Below are 18,491 nucleotides of genomic sequence, written 5' to 3' on the forward strand. Positions count from 1 at the left end.
GTGCAGTTAAAATCATCTTTCATGGTTTGGTTAAAGAACATTTTGAACTTCTCATGAAGCATAATTAAATCTATTAATAATCTAGAAAACGAATATGGCACGACCATGACTACCTAAACAAGTGTTTCTCTTGATATCACAATGTTGCCCCCACCAAGCTTCAGAAGGGTATTTCGTACGGCTCATCACTCTTCTTTGTGCAGCTCTTTCAGTGTCAGTGTCGTCTGTGTCTTTTTGTTGATTACTGGGTTGAGTGACAGTAACAGACAGACTGAATGCTGCTTCAGACTGAATAGAAACTAGATCCTGGTTCTCAGATACTTCTCAAGACGTCAGACATCAATAATTCACTATTTGAGAAATTCAGGCTTCTTTGACCTCAAACCAAGGACAGGTGACAGAGTGACAAGGCGAGAGGTTTAGAAATGTCATCAGAAATGTTTCAGATTTAATTATTAATTTTATAATAATAATTATTAGTAGTAGTAGTAGAAGTAGTGGTAGAAGTAGTATTGTGGTTGTTAGTAGTAGTAGTAGTAGTAGCATAATTAATATATTATTAATACCATTTATATTAATTAGTCACGTATCTTTACTTATTATGAATTAGTGAATTATTCTTGTTATTATATACTATTAATATGAACATTATTCATATTTTGCTTATATCATATTTATATTACATTTATTTATATCAGTAAAACACTCAACATTATTATTATTATTAGTAGTAGTAGTAGTAGTAGTAGTAGTAGTAGTAGTAAAAGTAGTATTCTGGTTGTTGTTGTTAGTAGTAGTAGCATAATTAATATATTATTAATACCATTTATATTAATTAGTCACATATCTTTACTTATTATTAATTAGTGAATTATTCTTGTTATTAGAACATTATTCATATTTTGCTTATATCATATTTATATTACATTTATTTATATCAGTAAAACACTAACACTCAACATTATTATTATTATTATTATTATCGCTTTTATTTTGTAAGACTTTTATTTTGTCAGTATCGATCCGCTCGCCATGACACGAGGTTTAAAACAAAAAATAAAAAGCCCCGGCGTGACGTCATCCCTCGGCGCTGTGGTTGTGCCGCAGAAACGGTCCGCGGAAAAAAAAAAGGAAGCGCTGTGGGGTTTTGTTTTTTTTTATTTATCTTTTACGATATTTTTTTTATCGGAGTTTATCGTCGACAATACAGAACAGCTACGGAGGTGTCGAAGTAAACGTTTATTTACAATGAATACATAAACAGGATACAGCACGGGGCCAGCGGAAATCGTTTTAGACGCCAGTTAGCTGACGTAGCAGCTAGCACACTGAGCTAACGGATAAATAACTGACATTTTATCAACCGTCAGTTTGTTACAGGGTTATTAGACGTTATAACGTTAGAAGAGAGACCGTGAGGTGTGTGTGTGTGAGAGAGAGAGAGAGAGAGAGACTCTCGAGGATCAGAATCAGCTCGGAGTGTTAGCTCAGCTAGCTAAAAGTAAATAAATAATAAACAGTGTGTGTGTTTAAATATTAAACCCCTTTCCACCGAGTGCGCGCGAGATCATCGTGGAGAAAACGCTGGATCTCGTGGGTCTGAAGCCGGGCTCGGGGCCGCTGCTCACCCCGCAGAAGAAGATGAAGAAGCGCAAGGAGCTCAACGCGCTGATCGGGCTCGGGGACGGGAAGCGCAAGAAGCCCAAGAAGAGCTCCGGACACCGGCTACTGCTGCGGGGAGACGCGGGGGACACGGACACCGAGAGCGGCTCTAGCTCCGGGGAAGAGGACGATGAGGAGGAGTTCAGGAGTCTGAGCCTCAGTCCAGGGGCTTTCCGCAAGTAACTACTACTAGAACGAACACACACGCACACACACACACGCACACACACACACGCGAGGTCAAAGTGCTTTAATTTGAAGATACACTATATTGCCAAAAGTTTTGGGACACCCTTCCAAATCATTCAATTCAGGTGTTGGACTTTTCCCCTTAGTTCCAGTATAAAGGAACTCTTAATGCTTCAGCTTCATACCAAGACAATTTCATGGTTTGTGGGAACAGTTTGGGGATGACCCCTTCCTGTTCCAACATGACTGCACACCAGTGCACAAAGCAAGGTCCATAAAGACATGGATGAGTGAGTTTGGTGTGGAGGAACTTTACAGAGTCCTGACCTCAACCTGATAGAACACCTTTGGGAGTTAGAGCGGAGACTGTGAGACCTTCTCGTCCAACATCAGTGCCTGACCTCACAAATGCGCTTCTAGAGGAATGGTCAAAAATTCCCATAGACACGCTCCTAAACCTTGTGGAAAGCCTTCCCAGAAGAGCTGAAGCTGTTATAGCTGTAAAGGGGCGACTCCATATTACATTCATGTGCATGTAAAGACAGACGTCTCAGTTTAGGTCTGTCTCACAGTCTCCACTCTAATTCATCCCAAAGGTGTTCTATCAGGTTGAGGTCAGGAGTCTGTGAAGTTCCTCCACACCAAACTCTCTCATACATGTCTTCATGGACCTTGCTTTGTTGTATGTTGGAAAAGGAAGGGGTCATCCCCAAACTGTTCCCACAAAGTTGGGAGCATGAAATTATCCAAATTGTCTTGGTATACTGAACTTTAAGAGTTCCTTTCACTGGAACTAAGGGGCCGAGCCCACCCCCTGAAAAACACCACCTGGATTCAATGATTTCTCAGAATCTGTTATATCTGTTCCCCTTTATTTATAGGGAACTGAAGTCTCGAGCTCATAGACATCACTAGACTCTGGGTGTCTTCCCTGGTGATGTGTTTACTGTTGTTGTTTTGCAGAGTGTGAAATGCATGTTTGTGTGAGTTCAGGTCAGGTGATAGACGTCCCTATGTGCTGTGCTAAGCATTTTGATTGAATCTGAGCAGAAAACATAACTGTATACACTCCAGAATTCACCACTGTGCCATATAATGAGGAAGTACGCTTCAGGTCATGATCATGATATCTCTTCTCTCTCTCTCTCTCTCTTTCTGTCTGTCTTTCTCTTTCTGTCTGTCTCTCTCTGCCTTTCTCTCTGTCTCTCTCTCTGCCTTTCTCTCTAGGTCTCTCTTTCCCTTCCTTTCTCTCTGTCTCTCTCTCTGCCTTTCTCTCTAGGTCTCTCTTTCCCTGCCTTTCTCTCTAGGTCTGTCTTTCTCTGTCTCTCTCTCTTTCTGCCTTTCTCTCTAGGTCTCTCTTTCCCTGCCTTTCTCTCTAGGTCTCTCTTTCTCTGTCTCTCTCTCTCTCTGCCTTTCTCTCTAGGTCTCTCTTTCCCTTCCTTTCTCTCTGTCTCTCTCTCTGCCTTTCTCTCTAGGTCTCTCTTTCCCTGCCTTTCTCTCTAGGTCTGTCTTTCTCTGCCTCTCTCTCTCTTTCCCTGACTTTCTCTTTAGGTTTCTCTTTCTCTGTCTCTCTCTCTCTCTGCCTTTCTCTCTAGGTCTCTCTCTCTCCATCTTTCTCCCCCTTCCTTTCTCTCTAGGTCTCTCTGTCTCTCTCTCTCTGCCTTTCTCTCTAGGTCTCTCTGTCTCTCTGCCTTTCTCTCTAGGTCGGTCTCTCTCTGTCTTTCTTTGTCTGCCTTTCTCTCTAGGTCTCTCTCTCTCTCTCATGATCATGATCTCTGTCTCGTCTGTCCATTGGATTATTTTTCCATCATGAAACTCTACTCATCTTCCAGTTACATCTTGCTCTGTTTACATACGTCTACCTCCTGGAGGATGTTCTTGATCCAGACAGCAGTTGTGAAGGGTTTTTCTTCACCGGGGAAAGATGATGATGTATTCTGTCATCTTCCGCAGTTGTTTTTTCGTCGTCTTCCAGGTCTTTTAGTGTTTTTTGAGCTCACCAGTGCAAATATTTGAGCCTAATGCACTGTTAGTGACGTCTCTGGACTTCATACTGGGAATTAAACACACAAGACTGGAAACATAAATAAAAATGTCATGCATGCCATCAGCTCTAGACCTCCTGTAGGTGAAGGAATAACACGGAGCATAAACACAGAGCAAAAGTGCTTCGAGTGCTGTGGTACTAAAAACTGAAAAACTACACTGTGAGCTTTTATTAATGATTCAATTTCAACTCCACTGGCTAGAACTATCATACACCGAACAAGAGAAAGCCTCTTTACTGTGTTCAAACTGAATACCTACCCAAGCACACATTAGAAACTCCCTCACAGACGGTGAATAGCATCGTAGATATGATCTTTGAGCCCATATTCACCCGCTGTTTCATGTCATGTGACCTTTCAGGAAGAACTACGCCTGTTAGAAGGTTTCGAGCTTCACTCCAGGAACGTAAAAGAACATTTGTGAAACCTCGCTCTACAGTGACACTTTGTTGTAGGGTGTGCAAACCTTTGCATTGATCTTTGCAGGGAATGAAAGAGACTTGAATGAACACAGACAGGTGAAGAGAGTGGGAAAGAAATTGTACACACTTTAAGAGTAAAATCAAGTGTTAAATATGTGAAGTGGGGAGTTAAGTGGAATTCTCTAATAAATACAGGGATGAGGATTAAAATGGAGGATGGATTAAGCTGAACTGATGTGTGTGTATCTTTCTTTCTTTCTCACTCTCTCTGTCTCTCTTTCTGTCTCGCTTTGTCTGTGTCTGTCTGCCTGTCTGTCTGTCTTTTGTTCTTTGCCTGTGTCTCACTCTGTCTCTCTTTCTCTGTCTCTCTTTTTTCTGTCTCTCTCTCTTTCTTTCTCTGTCTCTCACTCTGTCTCTCTTTCTCTGTCTTTCTCTCTCTCTGTCTCACTTTCCCTCTGTCTATCTGTCTGTCTCTCTATCTTTTGTTCTGTCTGTGTCTCTCTCTCTCTCTCTCTCTCTCTCTCTCTCTCTCTTTCCCTCTGTCTGTCTATCTGTGTGTGTCTTTCTCTCTTTCCCTCTGTCTCTATGTCTATCTGTCTGTCTCTCTATCTTTTGTTCTCTCTGTCTCTCTTTCTCTGTCTCTCTCTCTCTCTTTCTCTCTGTCTCTGTCTCTCTCTCTCTCTCTCTCTCTCTCTCCCTCCTTCCTGTACAGGGGTTCTGCTCAGTGCTGCTCCGTGTGCTACCCCCTGTGTGTGTTCATCGTCCTGGCCGCGTGTCTCATGGCGTGTGCTGGACTCATATGGATGCAGATTGCACTGAAAGAAGACTTGGATTCGCTCAAGGAGAAACTGCGCACCAGTGCGTTCCCTTTACAGTACACTTGTCTTATTCTTAATGCACCTTGTGTGTGTTATTGATGTGCACCAGGTTTATATTTACATTTGTAACGTAAGGCTGGTGAGAGACGGTGAAATATTTCCAGACTCTGTTCACTTTTCATTTTCTCGATCTAAGTAAGATTAAATGCGCCATGTGAACCTTTCACCGGCTCTCCTGCTTATGTCAACAGTGGAGTCGAGTCAGAAGGCTTCTTCACACGAAATACCGAAGCTGAGCGAGGATCTGAAGGCCAAACAGAGGACGCTGGAGGATATCGAGAGCGGAGACAAGGGCTTAAATAAATTATGGGCCAATCTTACAGATATTAACAAAAAGGTACGCTTAAGCACCAGTGCCTGATTTGAAATGCTTATGATGTGCCAGTGTGATACGGGACGATGATGTAGCTCAGGTTAATGGTGTCTTATTGAACTGATTTTCTCAGAGCTCTAATGCGTGTGATCATATTACATCGCATCTCTGAAATGCACTCCCATGCATAATTTACAGCGCCATCCCTGCTTTCAGTTTCACTCTGTTTCCTCTTAATGGCTCCGTTTCTTTAATCTGAATGAATTTGTGACCGAAACGTGTACATGTGGATGTACTGTACAGCATTACACGGATGTTACATGTAATCAGAACCAGATGTATGCGTACATGAGGACTGGCTTTCGGTACCATAAAAACCGGCACATCCTGTCAGAGTTTAACCTTGAAGATCTGTGTGTTATACAGAGCTGTAATTCCAGCAACAACAAAAGGTGATGCAATGTAATATTTATATTATATTTATATACACTATATAGCCAAATGTTTTGGGACATCCCTCCAAATGATTGAATCCAGGTGGTGTTTTTGAGGGGTTGGGCTTGGCCCCTTAGTTCCAGTTGAAAGGAACTCTTAATGCTTCAGCATACCAAGACATTTTGGATAATTTCATTCTCCCAACTTTGTGGAAACAGTTTGGGGATGACCCCTTCTTGTTCCAACATGACTGCATACCAGTGCACAAAGCAAGGTCCATAAAGACATGGATGAGAGAGTTTGGTGTGGAGGAACTTTACAGAGTCCTGACCTCAACCTGATAGAACACCTTTGGGAGTTAGAGCGGAGACTGTGAGACCTTCTCGTCCAACATCAGTGCCTGACCTCACAAATGCTCTTCTAGAGGAATGGTCAAAAATTCCCATAGACACACTCCTAAACCTTGTGGAAAGCCTTCCCAGAAGAGTTGAAGCTGTTATATCTGTAAAGGGGCGGGTCAACTCCATATTACATTCATGTGCATGTAAAGACAGACGTCTCAGTTTTGGTCTGTCTCACAGTCTCCACTCTAATTCATCCCAAAGGTGTTCTATCAGGTTGTGGTCAGGACTCTTTTCTCAATATAGTGTATGTATTATATAGTATATAGAAGTTGTGATTCAGTAAAATAGCAAATCTGTATGAGTTCAGATCCAAATCCTGTGGCACAAGATCACTGAAACTGATATGATTTCGCTTCTTAAGGTATAAAGATGATACCTGTCTGAGTTTTTTTTTTGCCAGTGCCACAGAATCTGATGTGGTGCGAGTCTTAAGGCATTGATTAGATATTTGATGACAACACTGAATCTGTTGCATCACAATTTTGATTCTTTATGCAGTTACTATTCAATATCTGATGATTCGATGGAATCTGACGCATTACAATTTGATTCTTTATGCAGTTACTATTCAATATCTGATGATTCGATGGAATCTGACGCATTACAATTTGATTCTTAGGGACATGATTCGATATTTTCCTCTGCCACTCAATCGTTTGTGTTACTCTTTGATCCTTAAGAGAGTGATTCTTTATCTGATGATTCTAGAAATAGCCTTTGTTTGTCACATGTACATTACAGCACAGTGAAATTCTTTCTTGGCATATCCCATCTTTGGAGGTTGGGGTCAGAGCGCAAGGTCAGCCATGATACGGCGCCCCTGGAGCAGAGAGGGTTAAGGGCCCAACTTGGCGGTGCTGGGGTTTGAACCCCCAATCTTTTGGTTAACAACCCAGAGCCTTAACCACTTGAGCCACCACTGACACTTTACTGTTTGATTCATAATGCAATGAATTGGTATTTGATGATACCACTGAATCTGTTACATTACAAATCGATTCTTAAGGCATTGATTCGATAATTCAAGATCAGTACAGTTCCAGTAGTCCAATGGATACAACTCTATTTTCATAACTCGCAATATTCATTCCAGCAGGTTGTTTACATGCAGAAAATGTGTTTATTGCTTTATGACTCCTTCAAGTGATATGCAGCGTTCTATTTGTGCATTATTTCCGTGATCACTATCTAATAGCAGCCCTGATGATAGTGTGTAAAAACACTCTGTTAGAATGAGCCCAAGTCACAATGCAGTGCTTAAAGAATAATGTTCTTCTCTGTGTAGATAAGCACACTGGACTCTGCTGTGAACCATCTGAAGGCCAACATTAAATCAGCATCAGATTTAATTACCCTCCCAACAACCGTAGAGGAGCTCCAGAAGGTACAAAACCTGCTCAAAGACAGCACTCATTAATCAGGAAATGCTTCTAAATGATGTTATGTAATGTGGGTTTTGTTGTTTCTTTTCCCTACAGAGTGTGGCCACAATCGGAAGCACACTTACCAGTGTACAACACGACGTAAAGATGATACAGATTTTTATTGAGGACCAGAAGAAAGGAGAACACAAACAGAACGGTGAAACGGTAAAGAAAGAAAACTTTCCAGCTTTTAAATCATTTTGGGAGGTTATACTTCAGCACTGCTGAATGCTGGATTCTGATTGGTCAGGTGGTGTTTAGTTTTCCATAACACTAGCAACTGCCAACAGTATACATGTATACATCATCGTTTCTATAGTAACAGCCCATTCACAGGGATATAGTGTTATTAAACAACATTTAATGTAACTGTAAATGCACAAAAAATACAACATGACAATCTTTAAGACTTGAAACATGAAATTGTTGGCAGATCGCTGTGGTATAAGAGGAATAAAACACTTCAGGATATGGTGTTCTAGGAAAATAATCAGATTGTGGTGGTGGTGGTGATAGCTTTGTGTGTCAGGTTCATTCACATTGCATTCATTGTTGATTATTTTCCTACAACAGCACACTCACAGGACTGTGTCCTGAATTCTTTCAAAGTTAGCATTGCTTTCAAATCGATTTTTTGTGTATAAGTATCTAAAATTGTATTTATTTGTTTTGTATTAAGGACTCTTCATTGTCGGTGGCTCAGGATGAAAACAGCAGAACCGTGAATGAAGGAACAGCAGATGACGGCAGTATGGAGCTTTTTTTTTCTTTTTTTTTATTGGTTATTTATTGTGCTGATCGACTGTCTTTAAAATCTCACTCGGATCATCTTTTTTACCTTAAGGCTCCACGACATCCTCAAGTCCACCCAACTCTCGCCATCGGCGCTTTCTCAGCAAGAACCTCTCCAACAGGGAGAAGGTAGCTACGCCACAAACTCTCACCTTTCCTGGAGTCAACTCTGCTGAAGGTATTGCTTTTTGATCTCTAACTGATCGCATTTCATACACTAGATGGGCAAAAATATGTGGACAGCCCTGCCTGACCACCACACCCTATTATAGATTTATTCCCCAATGCTGTTCTAATAAGCTCCACTCTCCTGGAAAGGCTTTCCACTAGTTATTGGAGCGTGGCTGTGGGGATTTGTGATCATTCAGGTACAAGAGCATTAATGAGATCTGGGGTGCAGTCAGTGTTCCAGTGTACCAGATATGAGCGTGATGGTCAGGGGTGCACTTACTTTTAGCCATATAGTGCATAAGTGGTTCTCAATAATGGGATTTGCTTCTCAGTATTCCTTATCCGAAAGCAAGCTACATTTTACAATCTCTTGCGTTTTCTACCTTTAAATAAATTCAACAACAACAACAATGTGGAAGCATTTCTCACAGCTACACTGTGTTACTTTTCCTTTATGTTGTGTTGTGATGCTCTGCTTTAAAGTGAGAGAACACAAGCTTCATTTATTCACACCCAGATTGTTATTTTCAGCCTTCTGTTCTTTATGTAAGACAGAAACCTGTTTATTATGCAAATTTAATTTTGACTCCAAGCCTGTTGCTCGAAGTATAAAACACCAGATGCCTTCTGAAATGAACAGATACACTGGAATTTTGAGGAAAGGTTTCAAATCACTTAATGACTCCGTATCTGCTCACGACCTGAGCAACCACCATCAACAGCTGAGAACCACCGTCATACCCTGGCAATTCAAACTGTTTTATTTTCATGGATTGTCTTTCTGATGTTGGAAAACCTAATGTGACACTTTTTTCTTCTGACACTGGAAACTCCTTCCTATAAAAGTCACAGTTCCTACAGAACCTATAACTAATCAGAACGAGTGCATGTTTCCACCCCGAGGTAGGCCTAGAGGAGACTCAGGGTCAGCGACAGGTGGCTTACCAAGCTGACCGTGGGGGAAGGGGATTAACCTGGTCTAAACAATGATAATCACAGTAAACCAATAGCAAAAAATTAGCTCCACATGACACGTAGTGCTTATTTCATTTTACTGTGCTGTACAACAAGAAACACGAATTTACAATAGTTTACAAGTTTCAGGACACAGACAAAGCGTGGGGCTGGACAACGGCAGTGCTAAAGAAAAGAAACCATGTAAAATCAAAACGTACATAACGCCGCTTTGTAATATACACGCTTATTTAAAAACAAAAGTAAAACTACAGGGGGTGGCACCCACCCCTTACCCAAGGTGTCTAGACAGCCTTACACATACAGCCGTAACATGAAACTTCAAACGACGACACACAACAATACACAGAGGAAACGGTTGCATACAACAACAGTAAGCGCACCACATGGCGCCATTTTCTGTTTTATCGTCTCAGACTTTTTCCGGATGCTCTTCCGGGGCGACGTCCGTGCAACTCGACCCCTTCCCTCAGCGGCCAGGATTGGGCAAGCGGCCAACTACATCAGCCGATCACGCTGTAATAACAAAGCCACAACAACAATAACGAAAATATGTGCCGTGGAACATAACAGTGCATTAAAACAAACCCAGAGTCAGGGCTGCTGTTATAGAAAACCAATCAGAGTTGGGGTTTCATCAGTGGTATAATGTTTGTGTGATGATTAATAAAGAGATTTTTTTACCATTAACCAAAAACCTTTTATCTGGCAGTGTAGATTTATGAGTGAGTATGATATAGTATTTTTAAAAATAATGCAGATTTCCTCTGCCCTAACTTCATTATATTTCAATCTGTATATTGAACATGTCGATGTTGTCCTGTTCTCTCAGCTCTGGAGAAGGTCATGCACGCTCAGCTGGAGGACATCTCTGAAGGCGTGACGTATGAGGAGCTGAGGAAGATCTTCGGCGCTTCCACTCCAGATTCCTGCCTCCTCAAGCCCTACGACACGGATCAGGACCACCGGTACACGCTGGAGGAGCTTCGGGCCGCTGCTTCTCTCTGAGGATAACGTTAACGCATCAGTAACTGTGCAGTCGGTGGGGTGAAGAACGATAAGACTGCAGGAGGACGACACGCTGCCTCGGTGTGAACCGACACGGCTGCTTTTGTTTTTCTTCCAATTCCTGTAATCCAGTATTGGAGAGATCTGAAGACCTCGTGCATCAGGATTGTGTTTGAGCGAGCACAGACGAGTGAAACCGTCTCCAGCATTCTGATGGACCTCCGATGAAGATTTTATTAATAATCACCAAGGTGTAAATATGATTGTGAATACCTAATCAAGACACGTCTATAAGAGAGATTCAGGCCGGTTACTTTGACACCCAGCCTCAAAAATTCAGACACGACCCCCGGATTTACACCGTTTTAAAATCGTTCTTTTTTTTTTCTGTATAGGATCAAAACACATTCCTTTTAATCTTTAAAAAAAAAAGGAGGTTGTGAGGAAACGATATAATAACACGCTATTTAATTGTGTATTTAGCAAAATGTAGCAATAATATATTACTCTTAAGGCTTATTGGATATATGATGTGATACTGTTTGTATTCTGCAGTAATGTATTAGGGACAAGCTTCAACAAAATAAGTGATACTTCACCCTAAACGATCAGGATTAGTAGCTAGAGCTCCAAACACACAACTCTGAGATTAACGTCACTGCGTTTACACTCACCATCAGGCAGAAGTGTGACTGAAGCAAGAATACACTGCAATGGCAAAAGTTTTGGGACGTGCACATGAATGTAATATGGAGTTGGCCCGCTCTTAACAGCTTCAACTCTTCTGGGAAGGCTTTCCACAAGGCTTAGGAGAGTGTTTATGGGAATTTTTGACCATTCCTCTAGAAGCGCATTTGTGAGGTCAGGTGCTGATGTTTGATTGGAAGGTCTGACTCTCGGTCTACGCTCAAAGGTGTTCCATCAGGTTGAGGTCAGGACTCTGTGAAGTTCCTCCACACCAAACTCACTCATCCATGTCTTTACGGACCTTGCTTTGTGCACTGGTGTGCAGTCATGTTGGAACAGGAAGGGGTCATCCCTAAACTGTTCACACAAACCATGAAATTGTCCAAAATGTCTTGGTATGAAGCTGAAGCATTAAGAGTTCCTTTATACTGGAACTAAGGGGCCGAGTCCAACCCCTGAATTCAATGATTTGGAGCAATGTCCCAAAACTTTTGGCAAATTAGTGTAAGTGTGGGTTGTTTAATGAGATTAGTGATTACGTACAACAATCATTCCCATTCCTCCCTATTATATTGATTACCTCATCATTTTTCCTTTTTTTTGGCTCCTCCCTTCTTCTTCCTACTTCCTCTTTCCATTCTGGTCCGAAGCTCTAGCTATTGATAATGCTTCTTTTTTTTTTTCTTAAGGTGAACGATCACTTTAACAGGTAGTGAATGAAACACTGATAAGGCATGTACGTATGTATATATATATATATATATATATTTTTTAATGCTAACGTCTCACACACTCACATTCCAGTTACCTTAAACCAGGGGTGTACAAACTTTAAACAACCCGTGAGATGTCTCTTTTTAATCTGAAAGTACTTCCTGCTTGGTGTGTGTGTGTGTGTGTGTGTGAACAGAATTCAGCTTTGAAATGTTAACGGTATTATTTCTACGAACGTAGATGAATACTGGGGTGGAGCAGGGGCGGAGCTAGATGCTCAGTGTCTCCTGTCTGGAGAAGTCATTACCAGAAGACTCCTGAAGTGTAAATCTGCTGCATTGTAGTATTGCAAATTCAGTGTTTTAATACAGCGTATTTAAAAATTGTGTTCATGAAATTATTCCTCCATCTGGAGCGCAATATACAAAAGTTTGTACACCCCCATTTATTTGTGTGTATATATATATACTGTATGAATAGTGTATTAGCCCGAGTATCAGCCTCATGCTTCACGTGGTACAGGTGCAGCACAGGTACACTTCCTGTCTGTAGGCTGATGCTCCGGCTGAACTCTTATCTGTTTCCCGTTTTTAATAAATGATTGTTGATGTGAAGGACTGGTTCAGGGAACCTGCTGGTGTACAATATTCATCATAATGAATGCACTTCTGCTCGGCATGTTGCTTTTGAACGTAACATGTATAAAGGCTTAATTTATCCAAACACGCTTTTGTCGTCTTTTTCTTCTCATCTGATGTGACAATAGTATACGATGAACATGGGTTGATATGGAAATAGTCAGCACTTTTTAACTCTCTAAGGAAATGAGAGAAATCAGATTAACCTGTGAAAGAAATTCTCTAATCGGATTGGTCAGAAAGATTCGTTCTCTGTCACTGAAAGTCTGAGAGGAAGACAAATCACAGGTTCTCATTCTAATATGTTGTAGTAACATCTTATACAGACGATTCCACACAAAGGTGTGGAAGTAAGCACTTCACGACAGTAAAGCTCCATCTTTATTTTTTCCAGACTAGTCTTCAAGACTTTTCTTTAGTCGTCGTCGTCCTCCCTGTTCAGGGTCGCCACAGCTAATCCGCATATTCCACGGATTTGACGTCGGATGCACTTCCTGTCACAACCCTCCTGTTCGGAGCCAGTGCTCAGGAGTTAATCCCTCCGTGTCTGGTTGGTTCTCTGCCCGGGAATCGAACCCTGGCTGTGGCAGTAAGAGCGGGTGGGCCATTAAGAACACACTGCTGCTCTTTTAGTGATGTGCAGAAAACCTTCCACACTGAAAAGCAAAACCTTAATGCAGCATCCATAAGAGAACACACACACAAGAAACTATACAGCATGATCTTTCAGGCTGATTACATCCACATTAAGAGCCGTGACTGAACACTGACCGCATTGTTCAGAGAGATACAGGGTGTCCCAAAAGCCTCCATATACTCCACAGGGGAAAGGTCACACTTTTTAGCGTGGTATGCGATGTGCTCATCCCCCGTTTCCTGTGAAAACTAATAAAAAAATAAAAAAATGTAAAAAAATAATTCTATAAAAGTAATTATATTTAAATATAAATGATGTATAATATAAACTCAAATTTTATAAATTATTATAAACACCGGAGAGTGTGATTATAAATTATTATAAACACCGGAGAGTGTGATTATAAATTATTATAAACACCGGAGAGTGATTATAATTTATTATAAACACTGGAGAGTGATTATAAATTATTATAAACATTGGAGTGTGATTATAAATTATTATAAACACTGAAGAGTGATTATAAATTATTATAAACACCGGAGAGTGATTGATTATAAATTATTATAAACACTGAAGAGTGATTATAATTTATTATAAACACCGGAGAGTGTGATTATAATTTATTATAAACATTGGAGTGTGATTATAAATTATTATAAACACCGGAGAGTGATTATAATTTATTATAAACACCGGAGAGTGATTGATTATAAATTATTATAAACACCGGAGAGTGATTATAATTTATTATAAACATTGGAGTGTGATTATAAATTATTATAAACACCGGAGAGTGATTGATTATAAATTATTATAAACACCGGAGAGTGTGATTATAAATTATTATAAACACCGGAGAGTGATTATAATTTATTATAAACATTGGAGTGTGATTATAAATTATTATAAACACCGGAGAGTGATTATAATTTATTATAAACATTGGAGTGTGATTATAAATTATTATAAACACCGGAGAGTGATTGATTATAAATTATTATAAACACCGGAGAGTGATTATAAATTATTATAAACACCGGAGAGTGATTATAAATTATTATAAACACTGGAGAGTGATTATAATTTATTATAAACATTGGAGCGTGATTATAAATTATTATAAACACCGGAGAGTGTGATTATAAATTATTATAAACACCGGAGAGTGATTATAATTTATTATAAACACCGGAGAGTGATTATAAATTATTATAAACATTGGAGTGTGATTATAAATTATTATAAACACCGGAGAGTGATTATAATTTATTATAAACACCGGAGAGTGATTATAAATTATTATAAACATTGGAGTGTGATTATAAATTATTATAAACACCGGAGAGTGATTATAATTTATTATAAACACCGGAGAGTGATTATAAATTATTATAAACACCGGAGAGTGATTATAATTTATTATAAACACCGGAGAGTGATTATAATTTATTATAAACACCGGAGAGTGATTATAATTTATTATAAACACCGGAGAGTGATTATAATTTATTATAAACACCGGAGTGTGATTATAAATTATTATAAACACCGGAGAGTGATTATAATTTATTATAAACACCGGAGTGTGATTATAAATTATTATAAACACCGGAGAGTGATTATAATTTATTATAAACACCGGAGAGTGATTATAAATTATTATAAACACCGGAGAGTGATTATAAATTATTATAAACACCGGAGAGTGATTATAATTTATTATAAACACCGGAGAGTGATTATAAATTATTATAAACACCGGAGAGTGATTATAAATTATTATAAACACCGGAGAGTGATTATAAATTATTATAAACACCGGAGAGTGATTATAAATTATTATAAACACCGAAGAGTGATTATAAATTATTATAAACATTGGAGTGTGATTATAAATTATTATAAACACCGGAGAGTGATTATAAATTATTATAAACACCGGAGTGTGATTATAAATTATTATAAACCCCCGAGAGTGTGATTATAAATTATTATAAACCCCCGAGAGTGTGATTATAAATTATTATAAACCCCCGAGAGTGTGATTATAAATTATTATAAACCCCCGAGAGTGTGATTATAAATTATTATAAACCCCCGAGAGTGTGTCTGCAGTTATGTTCAGTCTACAGTGTGATGCAGATACAGCAGATGTAGAATGTTAGTGTGTATTAATTAGGAGGTTGTTGCCGTCCTCGAAGTCCATATAGGGCTGGCAGCGTTGTTTTGATATACACAAATCCTCAAGAAGCAGAATCCAGCTGGAGCTGGTCCATCTCTGGATGTCTCAGGATCCTCACAGGGTTGTCCTCTGTCCACTGGAGCTCCAGATGCCTCGGGATGGGTAGAAAAAAAGGAACAGGTGGAAAGGAATTAGCGTAGCTGCCGTACATGATATTAGCAGCACTTGATGATAATGTGCATTTAATCAGATGTACTGGAGCACAAGGTTATGGGATGTATTATGTGCATGCCAGGCTAAAGAGTAGTCTTTAATCTACTACATTTAAGCCGGGAGACTCGAACACTGTCAAGAAGACTATTCCAAAGTTTAGGAGCTAAATACGAAAACGCTCTACCCCCTTTTGTAGACTTTAATATTCTGGGAACTCCCAGAAGTCTGAAGTTTTGTGATCTTAAGGAGCGTGATGGATTGTAACGTGTTAGAAGACTGGCTAGATATGTGGGAGATAAACGGTTTAAGCCTTGTATTTAAGTAGTGCTAGTTTATAATCAATTCTAAACTTGACAGGTAGCCAGTGCAGGGATGATAATATTGGGGACCATATTTTCTTGATCTGGTAAGAACTCTGGCAGCTGCATTCTGGATTCTACTAACTGTAGCTTGTTTATTGAGGATGCAGGACAACCACCCTCAGTAACATTTCTATTTATTCTCAAATCTCAGCGCTCAAATTTCCATCAACTTGTGTGTTCCTGACTCTGGAAAGATCATCCATCATTCGTTCGCGCTGATTAAAGAGAGCCTCAGGAGATGTGTGTAGTGCAGCAGGTGGAGGGATAGGGAGCGCATCAGAGAGTCGCAGCTTTGAGTGAAAAACTGTTTTATTTTACAAAAGATACATGAACATAGGAGCAGTTCATCACAGAATTTCAGACTGTTGATGTTAGAGGAAATAGAGTCCAGAGGCGAAATCAGGTCACTGGTGAGGTTTTACTTTTACACAATTTTTCTACATTTCTTGCCATGAGTGAGCTGATAACAAACCTGGATCTGGATCACAGACATCACTGCTGTGATGCTATACTGTGACTCCATGAACCGCAGTTATACAACATTTAATATGGAACTGTAAGAGTCAGAGAGTAAGAACAGAAACTGAGCTCTAAATCCTACTGAAATCCCCCACAATGCATCAGTGAGGTGCAAAGAGGCTACGCGAGCGCTCCTTTAGCTCTCCAGTCTCTGCCTAACACATTCATCAGTTCCTCCTCATCTTCCTCCTCCTCCTCCTCCTCTTCACCACGGCTTCCTGAAAGACGTCTCTGTTCCTCCAACGCCGTGGTCTTCTTCTTGACGGCTTCCTGTTTGCTGCGCAACACCTCCACCCTGCGCAGGCACTCGATCTGCTCGTCGATCTCGTCGATCTGCCTCTCCAGGCGCCCTTCCTCGTCCTCCTCGGCCACGATGGCCTCCGAGACGTTGCTCACCTGCCGCATCTCCTTCTGAAACTCCTCCCACTCCTTGTCCAGGTGGTCTTTCGGAGTGTCCACGTTTCGCACCTTGGCGTCTCGGACCGGATCGTCGAAGAAGCCCTCGGGAAGCTGCTCCGCCATGTTGTCCTTCTTCTCCACGGGTTTCTCCGCCTCGGCTTTTGAGATGGAGCCCGAGTGGGACGCGGCCGGGACGGACGGGATCGCGGGGATGCTGCTGTCGAAAAAATCAGCAGGAAGTCCATCAGTGGAAGGAGCTGGCTGCTTTACATCCCTGGGACCTTTACTTGAGTTAGCACCAGCATCTTCATCTTCATCTTCATCATCATCGTCGTCGTCATATTGTCCAGCCAGAAGTCCGAGTCCTGCACCTGGTCCAGTCTTACCCTGGACCAAACCAGCACCTGACGCTTTAGGCTTTTTCCCATCATGCACTTCCGGTTCTGCAGCCTTCCTCTTCAGTGTGGATGTTTGTGGAGCCTGTGGGACTTTCCCCGCGCTCTGCTGAACCGCCTTGATCTCTGAGACTTTGTCTTTGTGCTGTTTTCCCAGCACGTGAGCCTGCCACAGGATGTCCGTCTTGACCTGTACGTTACACAGCACGCAGCTCAGCTGACCCAGGCTGTTGTACTTGGCGTACGGAGACTCGACGCGTTTCTGCCGCTCCACCTGCTTCTGCTTCTCCCTCATCAGCCGCCGCAGTTCGTCCTGATTCACCACCTTCTTACCTTTCGCTGCTTTAGGGGCCATGGCTTGGAGCGTTATAAGCGCCAAAGTAGCGTCGTTAACATCGGAGCTCGCTGTTGGGCTTTTTGGGGCGCAGGAAAGTGACGTCACTTTTGGAAGCCGGAGAGCTGCGCGCGACGCCGCGCAAGGTTTATCCGAGCTGTTTTGCGCATTTAGTGCGCATGCGTGAACTCTTACGGTCGGTTGTTTACCGAAAAGAAAAACACATATGAATTATTTAATTATCTAAATAATTATACAAATCTAGGTGAATTATGTATTTAGTCACCGTGACCAGTTTATTTTAGATTATGGATATCTGCAATATCATTAAGGAATAAAAAAATAACAAATTAAAACAGAAAAAAAGGCTACAGTTTATCACTCATATTTACGTCGTTTATCTCGACAATGAGGGTTTGTGTTTGTTTTCAAAATAAAAGTCCTCATCCTTCTGGCTATCTATCTATCTGTCTGTCTATATATATCTATCTATATATCTGTCTATTTATCTATCCATCTCTGTCTCTCTATGTCTATTTATCTATCCATCTCTGTCTCTCTATGTCTATTTATCTATCCATCTCTGTCTCTCTATGTCTATTTATCTATCCATCTCTGTCTCTCTATGTCTATTTATCTATCCATCTCTGTCTCTCTATGTCTATTTATCTATCCATCTCTGTCTCT

The 18,491-nt window shown here is 40.6% G+C and overlaps 2 protein-coding genes across 2 annotated transcripts; one reads left to right on the forward strand and one right to left on the reverse strand.

Moving 5' to 3' along the window:
* The first annotated feature begins 1,062 nt into the window (after nucleotides 1–1,062).
* efcab14 (EF-hand calcium binding domain 14) lies at nucleotides 1,063–12,845 on the forward strand. Its single transcript, XM_058395277.1, has 8 exons — nucleotides 1,063–1,841; nucleotides 5,034–5,179; nucleotides 5,391–5,536; nucleotides 7,637–7,735; nucleotides 7,830–7,940; nucleotides 8,455–8,524; nucleotides 8,620–8,745; nucleotides 10,546–12,845. Exons 1-8 carry the CDS (start codon nucleotides 1,642–1,644, stop codon nucleotides 10,719–10,721), a joined length of 1,074 nt encoding a protein of 357 aa, XP_058251260.1. The 5' UTR covers nucleotides 1,063–1,641; the 3' UTR covers nucleotides 10,722–12,845.
* Nucleotides 12,846–16,448: 3,603 nt separating this feature from the next.
* znf830 (zinc finger protein 830) lies at nucleotides 16,449–17,953 on the reverse strand. Its single transcript, XM_058393782.1, has one exon. It carries the CDS (start codon nucleotides 17,823–17,825, stop codon nucleotides 16,797–16,799), a length of 1,029 nt encoding a protein of 342 aa, XP_058249765.1. The 5' UTR covers nucleotides 17,826–17,953; the 3' UTR covers nucleotides 16,449–16,796.
* Between the last annotated feature and the right edge of the window lie 538 nt (nucleotides 17,954–18,491).

The sequence above is a fragment of the Hemibagrus wyckioides genome, linkage group LG07 (assembly GCF_019097595.1).
Source record: "Hemibagrus wyckioides isolate EC202008001 linkage group LG07, SWU_Hwy_1.0, whole genome shotgun sequence".
Taxonomy (NCBI): domain Eukaryota; kingdom Metazoa; phylum Chordata; class Actinopteri; order Siluriformes; family Bagridae; genus Hemibagrus; species Hemibagrus wyckioides.